Source organism: Bidens hawaiensis, unplaced genomic scaffold (genome assembly GCF_021521415.1).
Source record: "Bidens hawaiensis isolate Kalapana, Puna unplaced genomic scaffold, B.hawaiensis_p1.1 tig00027364_1, whole genome shotgun sequence".
NCBI classification, from domain to species: Eukaryota; Viridiplantae; Streptophyta; class Magnoliopsida; order Asterales; family Asteraceae; genus Bidens; species Bidens hawaiensis.
Window position 1 is genome coordinate 11,677 of NW_027505096.1, and position 9,671 is coordinate 21,347.

General features: G+C 39.6%; 1 protein-coding gene across 1 annotated transcript; it reads left to right on the plus strand.

The window, feature by feature from the left end:
- Positions 1–8,286: 8,286 nt before the first annotated feature.
- Positions 8,287–9,425, plus strand: LOC143610670 (uncharacterized). Its single transcript, XM_077085080.1, has 2 exons — positions 8,287–8,889; positions 9,042–9,425. Exons 1-2 carry the CDS (start codon positions 8,287–8,289, stop codon positions 9,423–9,425), a joined length of 987 nt encoding a protein of 328 aa, XP_076941195.1.
- The last annotated feature ends 246 nt before the right edge of the window (positions 9,426–9,671 follow it).

Here is a 9,671-nt window from a genome sequence, read left to right on the forward strand (position 1 = left end):
GGGAAAAAAGTAAAGTCTAAGCGCATATGGCACGAAAAGGAAATCGTACAAATCATGTAGCCGGTGACGATTAAAACGAACATAAACTTCTTATGAACTGATAGAAAGAATTAGAACTTAACATGCAAGACATCAAACGATATAAAACAAGACACAAATTAAATACTTGACTCAAAACCTTAAAACATAAAAGATTAACAAAACACGAACTAAACCGAACTCAAAATATTAAATAAACATAACTTTATACGGGATTCAAGATGTATAAATAGACGTTTATCAGAAACCATCTATGAATTTATTGTGAGATGGAAACCGAACCAAAACCAAACTCTTGTTTAAAGACTTTATTGTTAACTTTTTGGTTGTAAAATTTAAGTTTCTTCATTTATAAATTATTATACAAGTTCTTGGATATTTGGGCATGTGGAAAACCATCAAATAACTATTTTTGAGATGGAAACCGAACCAAACCGAACTACACCGACTTTTACTCGCTTAAGGACACACAAGTGTGTTTCTAGCTATCAAGACTTGTATATTTCTTTAAAAATAGTTTACAAACTGATTTCAATTATTTTCCTAAGTACTTGGAAATGTTGGATCCAACTTGATCTCATAACAAAGTTTGGACCGACAAAACCGAACACTCGCTTAACGTGCGTTGTTAGTTCTAAAACAATAGAACTACATACTTGGTTAAGTGTTATTATATTTTATTGAGTTATCTCATAACATATATTATTTTGGAAAGTTGACTTATGGTTTGACCAATTATCAAGACCCGACCAACAACCCGAACACTCGTTAAAGACCCGTTTTAGTATCTTTGTCCCAAAGTAACTTGCATTCTTGCATTTTACTCACCTTATTACTTAACATAGGTTAAGTAAATAATAAGGCTAGATACTTTAACCCGGTTTCGAGCAAACTTACATTTTAAAGGGTTATTATTATAAATTTCTTACATAGTTACATTTTAAACCTTTAACTTTATTGTTTACATTTCTTGTCTTTTATTTAAAAGGATTTCTAAAACAACCTTTCTAATTCAAGGCTTTTACTTTTATTTTAGGCCTTGCTCGTTAAACACCATCCATCCGATTTCCCGTATTTTGCCAATCAAGTTTTATACTTGAAAGTGAGTACTTTCATACGCCGTTTTCCATATTTTGTTTTGGGGGTGACATTTCATACTTAATCGACTAAATGCTTTGTTACTTGAATCTTAGACCACAAACGTTATTGTATACTTTACTTAAATAATTGCTTGATTTGGTGATATATGCTTATATGCCAATGTGTTTATCGCTTTTGGATGGTGGAACTATAAATCCTAGACCATTTGGCAACCCCTCATGGCATGGTGTCATTAACGTAATGCAATTAACGATAACTATAAAATCCTGGACTATTTGGCATCCCCTTATAGCTAGGTGTCGCTAACGTAATTGTATTAGCGGTATTTATTTATCAAAGTTATTGCTTTTATTTATTGTTTCGTATACGAGATTTGTGGCTTTTTATTACTATATATTTATATGCTCAAACTTATGAATTGCTCACCAACCTTTGTGTTGATAAACTTTATTTTATGAAATGTTACAGGCTTGATTTTTGTTGACTCGAGGACTTGATGAAAAACGTTACCAAGACTATTAGGATATTACTAAAACGAACAATTTAATTGTTACTTGTATTCAATTTGTTTGTATGAACGAGATGTGTTGTTTATTGATTCATGAAATAAAATGAGTTGATTAAATATTGTCACTTTAAATAGTGTCTTGTGTTTTTGGGCAATCCGTTGCACCCCGGCATGTTCCGCCGCCTTTGGTCGGGGTGTGACAAATTGGTATCAAAGCCACAAGATTATAGGATAGGTGGTTTGACGTAACGACCTAGTATAGTCTTTACTTTAGGGTCCTTATACGTGTTGCCTTTACGTGTTTACCCTACTTGATTGTTCATTGCACTTATTTATTTATATACTCATTTATCTCATTAAATCAAGTATACACAAACACTCAAAACATTCTAAGGTATCCTTACCTTACCGCAAGACATTAGATTTTATTATGTTTTATGGATCACGAGTTTAACTTGGATCCTGCTGTTTCAAATCTCCTTAAAGATTGCCTCATATGAGATGATCACTTTAAGTTGTCGAATGCGAGCGTTCCAGTCTCCATCCAAATTTTCGGTGTTAAAACAATAGATCCATCGGTGATACGTGGACTAGCGTTTTGACATGACGTTGTATTCCGATTTATTGATTTATCATTATCGTTACTTGAGTCGAAAACATGAAAAAGACGCGATGGTACGTGCACATGTTTAGACTCCAACATGGTATTTCTTTGTAAAAAGGTTTTTTTAGTGTCGAAGATATTAAGTCATGGTGGTTCATGCACGACTTTTCCTCCTTTAAACCATAAGTTATTATTTACATTTCAAAGATTTAAACAATTTTTCCCTTTTTACTTTGTTATATAAACTCCCGTCACAAAATATTGCATTTAAATAATCTTATTTGACCGTTAAGATTCTTTCTAATATGTTTGATTTCACATGATAAAGTTTTATACAAATTTTCTCACTTGGATTTCACACCGCGATTTTGTTACAAAAAAATTCATTTATTACGATCTCTTCAATGTAAGTTAAAAAAAAAATAAAATAATAATAATAATAATATATGTATTTTGAACTAGTTATAATGATTTTTAATATGCCATCTATTTTCATTAAGGCTTTTTATAAACAAAATTCTTATGAATTTCATCATATTGAAAAGGTTTTATGATAAATTTTACCTTAAATTCTCAAGTAAATTTCTATTATATAGATTTTAACTTGCTTTTAAAGTTTTCATACAAGTTTTCATAAAGATCTTTATTCTTATAACGATCACCTTCATTTTGGAACTATCATTTCACAATATCGATTATTTAAATTTTCTCATGACATTTTAATTACACTATATTATATAGTAACCGTGGTGGAAATATTATTACCCAAATCCATTTTCATAACAACTTTCATTATGCAATCTTTGGTTCATTATAAATTTTCACCAATAAAATTTTGCATCATACGATTTCCCTCGTTTTAAATCTATTATGGTAGTTTCGCTTTGATTTTTGAAGAAATTTGCAAACTTATAGCTCGTAAATTTCTTGAAATCCTCATGCAAAACTTCATAGAAATTCTATTCTAAAGACAAAAAAAATCGTTTATGTCGATTTCTTGATTTACAATGCCGATCATTTTAACTTACCACGATATTTTCATTATAAGATATTAAATAATGAACTTGGTAAAAGTTTTCATTACGCAAATTTTTATTCCCAAAACGACATTCATCATTCATATGGATACCTCATAACGATTTTCGACATTCAATTCACTTATTCTTTTTATATTTAACTTCCTCATAAGCAAGAGATTTTTGATTTGACCCTCATAAAAATTCATTTAACTTCCTCATGACAATCAACTTTTATTTTTGCAATAAACCTTAAAACACAAACCTTATTATCATGGTTACTGTATAGGTAGGGTATGAAACCCACCATTTAACAAAGTATAACACTAAGTTCATACGCTGGGCGAAACACTAGGCGCCAGGATGTCAATAACGCGAGGCGTAGTGCATGGCGCAAAGAGTGTAGCCCAATACAAAACTTTTCCTGACACCTCGGGAATGGTAATACAAAGGTCCCACCAGCATGGGACAAAAAGGTGGCAACCCACATAGGGATAAAAACCAAACCAATGGGGATTGGACAACACATAAAGGACGGTACAAACAGTACAACCACGTTCTTGTCAAAAGGCCATGATGCCCACCAACTTCCACCAACCACCATGACCGCACGGGTGGAGAATACTATTGGTGGAAAACCTGACAAGGTGGTTGGTCACACTCTCTCTCCTCCGGCTATAAATACCAATAAACCTCCAAAATGGTAATGGATATACTCTTTCCAACTATTACTATCAAAATATATTGTACTATCAAGTACTGATTCTCACACCGGAGGGTGGTTACGAGAGAGTCCCCCCAATCCTCGTAACGAGCTCACGGTGTTCTGTTTTGCATGATACACTCGTCTGCGCCAAGAAGGTTTTATAACCCATCGCGTAGAATACTTAGCCATAACCCTCGGACTAACGTGTTAGACCTTGAGGGGTGGATTTGTGTTTCTTCATTGGCGCCATCCGTGCATATAGCTAGAACAGTAACTCACTCCGTTCTTGATTCAGTCGAATGGCAAAACCGCACCAAAAGAGGTTGGCCCAAGAAGGAAATATCTAAAATCTGGACGTTGGAGGTACAGGTTAAGGTCTCCTTAACGCCTCCACCATTCACCCTACCGTCACAAATAAAGAAAAAAACCAAAGCACGTTACAAAGCAACTATGCCGCCAGACATCATGGCGTGGCTCGAAGCAGAGCAACAAAAACTGAAAGATAAAGTACAAGAAAAAATGGTGTCCGTTGTGAAACCTAGATCGCTGTTCGACACAGCCTCTAGTAACAATGAAGAAGAAGAATCTGAAGAAAACTCAACGCCGATTCGTACAAAAGCATCAATCGTCAAAACGCCTCTTGCTAAGCAAAACAGCAAAGCAGGAGAAAAGTCACAGCGGTCAAACCTCAAGGCGGACTCACGCCTAGACGACCCAGACTACGAAGAAAGCTGGAAAGGGCTAGATACCAAAAAATTGGTGAAATACCACCCAGAATCGGCGGTAGATTTTTCCAAACCATACCGACCAACAACGTCGGTGGGGAAATCAAATTCGTGGCAAGAATAGCTGAATCAGAACTACTAGAAAATCCCAAAATCCCGCCACGGTAGGCCATTATGATGGTATCTCAGACCCAGACGATCATTTGCGATCCTTCACAGCCGCTGGGTTAGTATCAGGGTGGACCATGCCGCTATGATGCCACATTTTTATGCTAACACTAGTTGGAGCCACCAGAGTATGGTTTGAAAGATTGCCAGATGGGCAGAGAGGACTTAGCGAAAAAGTTCACCCAATAGTTTAGCCAGCAACGGCGGCACATCAGTGATCTGGCAGACATTCTAAATGTGGTCAGGAAAGACAATGAAACACTAGAAGATTTCATCACCAGATTTAACCAGGAAGGCCTGAACATCGGCGGCGTAAGTGAAGAACTGCTACGGGCAGCCTTTCGCTAAAACGTAAAGTGTGACGACCTTATTCGTAACCTTACGGGCAAAGATGGCATGCCGCAACGATGGGACGATGTCATGACCGCGGCCAAAAGGTACGCGCGGATGGAGAAAAGCTTGGGGAAAGAACTGGCAAAGAACGACGCCATAAATGACATCAATAGAGCCCGCCAGGACAAACGAATGTCCTCCGTATGGTCTAGGTTAAACAGCGACAGAGAGCCCGCCACGTTTGAACCTTTTAAAGCTAGACAAAAGGGTTAGATGAATGGACCCCAGACGAATGCATCTAGATGGACTCCGCTGACAATAAGCCCAACCCATATCATGTACAGTGAAGGGATCCAACTAAAGAAGCCGGCACCAGTCAAACAGGGGCCAAACACATATATGAAAAGTTATTGCTACTTTCATGAACGAAAAGTTATTGCGACTTTCATGAACAACAGGATCATACAACAAATCAATGCGTCAATTTGAAAGATGCGATAGAAGAATGTGTCTAAAACGGTAAGTTGGATCACCTTGTCAGAAACATAAGAGGAAAATACATATGCCCACCCCCAAGAGATGGCGGAAGATCAGAAAAGAAAATCAAAGATCTCCACGCCAACATGATCTCAAGAAATGTCCAAACTAAGAAGAGAAGACAAACAGAGTGGGCATCATGGAAGGAAGAACAAGTCATCTTCCCAAAAGTAAGAGGAGGGGCAAACAAGAAAGCACCCTTAGTGATCACAGCCGTATTTGGTCACTACAGGATATCGCGTTTCTTTGTTGACGCAGGAGCAACATCCAACATCATGTACCGCCAATGTTTCGATTTAGTATAAGAAAAAGACAAGCATCGTTTAACAGCTGTCAACGCTCCAATCGCGGGTTTCAACCAGAGCATTGAATACCCGTTGGGGTAGCTGACATTTCCAGTCGAGCTAAGTGACGGAACCCATTCACGAACGAAAGACGTTGATTTCCTGGTAATGGAGACTCCACACCCACAGTATGATATTATCCTGGGAAGAGAGGCTATTGGTGATTTCAATGCTACCCCGTCAACAGCACATGGAATATTGGGGGTTCCAACACCAATAGGGATAGCAATGATCCACGCCAACAAAGAATGCAACATGGCGGAAAGAAAAACACCGCCATAGAAGATGCTGAAAACCAGCAAAACTTGAGAAGTGGAAAAATGGGTGCTCAACAAAGAATTCCCATAACAAAGCATAACCATTGGACCAACCATCTCTGAAGAAGCGCGGGCGGCGCTCAAAAGCTTGTTAGTCAGGAACATTGATGTTTTCGCTTGGACCCCAGCGGACATGACAGGGGTCCCAAGAAGCAAAGCGGAACATGAATTAAAAGTCAACCCAACCTTTGTCCTGGTGGTACAAAAAAGAAAAAAGATGGGACCAGAACAGGCAAAGGCTTGCGACGAACAAGTCCAGCAGTTAATAAATGTAGGCATACTCCGGGAAATCCAGTACCAAACATGGGTAGCCAACCCAGTAATGGTACCGAAGGCAAACGGCCAATGGCGCATGTGTATTGACTTTAAAGACCTCAACAAAGCGTGCCCAAAAGACAACTACCCATTGCCAGAGATCAACCTCAAGGTGGACGCATTGGTACCATTTAAGTTTAAATGTTTTCTTGATGCATACAAGGGGTACCACCAAATTCACATGGCGGCAAGAGACCAAGAAAAAACGGCGTTCCGAACAAACAGCGGAAAATATTGTTATAAGATGATGCAGTTCGGCCTAAAAAACGCCAGGTCTACATACCAGTGATTGATGGACAGAGAATTCAAATCTCAAATTGGAAGAAACCTAGAGGTATACATGGACGACTTAGTCGTTAAAAGAAAAACGGAGGTAACAATGTTGAAAGACATCGAAGAAACCTTCAAAATGCTAAGGTCAATCAGCATGAAGCTTAACCCAGGAAAATGTTCCTTCGGAATTGAAGAAGGGAAATTCCTGAGAGTAGTAGTAACAAATGGCGTCTTCAGAGCCTACCTAGAAAAACTAGAAGTTGTGTTAAAAATGCCTTCACCAAAATCTATCAAGCAAGTGCAAACACTTAATGGCCGATTAGTCGCGCTGAACAGATTTTTGTCAAGTCATGCTGAAAAATCTTTTCCATTCGTGTCAACCTTGAGGAATTGCCTCAAGAGATCTCAGTTTCGGTGGACAGAAGAAGCGGAAAAAGCATTTCAAGAAATTAAGACGCGCCTGGCAGAACTACCAACGCTAACAGCCCCCAAAGCTGGAGAGCCGCTGATAGTATACCTAGCAGCGTCAGAAAGAACGGTCAGCGCTGTCTTAATGGTGGAAAGAAAAGGCTCCCAAACGCCCATTTACTACATAAGTCGCACCCTCGCAGACGCAGAAACAATATATTCCACCTTGGAAAAATTTGTTCTATCTTTGGTGCAGACAGCGCGCCATTTAAAGAGATACTTTCAAGGCCACCCAATACATGTTCTCACTAACTTTCGCCTACAAAATGTACTAAGCAAACTGGAATTATCTGGGAGGCTTGTAAAATGGGCAATAGAGTTGGGAGAACATGCCATCGAATACAAACCAAGGCCAGCGATCAAGGGACAAGTCCTAGCAGACTTCATCGTGGAAATTCCGCAAGAGAAAGAGGAAGAATGCAAATGAGAGATCGAAATTCCCGTCGATCAACAAAAAGGCGAAGTCTGGAAGCTGTTCACAGACGGAGCCTCTAACGATGAAGGTGCAGGCGCAGGCCTAAAAATAATCAACCCGGAAGGACAGCACTTTACGTATGCGATACGCCTAGAATTCAAAAGCACAAACAACGAAGCGGAGTACGAAGCACTGTTGGCGTGATTGAGGATCGCTAAAAAATTGGGGGCCTGCCATTTGGAGGCACACGTGGATTCAATGCTAGTGGCAAACCAAATCGAAGGATCATACGACGCAAAGGATAGCAAGATGGCGTCATACTTAGCGCAGGATAAATTTTTAATGGCAGCCTTTACCACATGTAAGGTAAAACACATCAACAGAAGCGAGAACAAACAGGCTGACGCCTTAAGCAAAATGGCTTCTATTGGTTTTGAACACCTCGCAAAAGACGTCCGCATCGAAGTTCTGACAACGCCTTCAATAATGAATAAAGAAGTCCTCATATGTTCAGAAGCAGGAAATAGTTGGATGACACCAATAATCAATTACCTCTCAAGAGGTATCTTGCCAGAAAAGAAAGCAGAAGCGCGGAAGATCCGCCACAAGGCATTGAATTACACAATCCAAGGTGACATTCTCTACAGGCGATTGTACTTGGGTCCACTTCTCAGATGCGTAGACCCACAAGACGCAAATTATCTGTTAAGAGAAATCCACGAAGGAATATGTGGAGTACATGTAGGCCCAAGAATGGTGGTCGCCAAAATCATGAACACAGGGTACTATTGGTCGGGCATGCATGTAGACGCCGAAAAAGAATTGAGACGATGCAACGCCTGCCAACGCCATGCACCAAACACCTTGTGCCCGAAATATGCAATGATACCAGTGACAGCCTCTTGGCCATTCCAAAAATGGGCGATCGACATAACAGGACCATTTCCAGAGGCGCCAGGGCGTGTAAAGTTCCTAATTGTGGAAATTGATTACTTCACAAAGTGGGTAGAAGAAAAGCGGGTAGCATCGATCAACACAGCCAGCGTCAAAAGTTCATATGGGAATTCATAATCTGTCGCTTTGGGTTACCCATGAATTTGGTTAGTGACAACGGAACACAGTTTTCCGACCAACACATCCAAAAATGATTAAAGGAGCTCAATGTAACACAGACATTCACTTATGTTGCTCATCCACAAGGGAATGGCGAAGTAGAACGCGCCAACAGAACAATCGTTGGCGGAATCAAGAAAAGGTTGGCAAACCACAAATCAGGATGGGTCGATCAACTACCTCACGTACTGTGGGCTATAAGAACGCACAAAAATACAAGTAATGCAGAAACGCCGTTCAGCCTAACTTACGGTACCGAAGCAATGATCCCCGCCGAAGTCGGCATCCCGTCACCAAGAGTCACATTACCAAATGACAACGACGCAAAAAGGCGGTTAGACTTAATGCTTCTCGAAGAACGTCGAGAGTTAGCTGCAATAAGGGAACAAAACTACAAGCTCCAGCTACAGAAGTATTACAACACCAAAGTAAAAAATATGTGAGTTCAATGCCGGGGATTACGTCCTTCGCAACAACGAGGCATCAAGAGCGCATGCACAAGGCAAACTAGCGCCATCTTGGGAAGGCCCCTACCAAATCAAGGAAGTACTAGGAAATGGCGCCTATACTTTAATGCAACTACATGGTTCGCCGATTCCTAGAACATGGAACGCGGCACAACTGCGAAGGTGTTACATGTAAATCAATTCCAATTGTAAAAACGGGCCAAGGGCCTAATTTGAATGGAA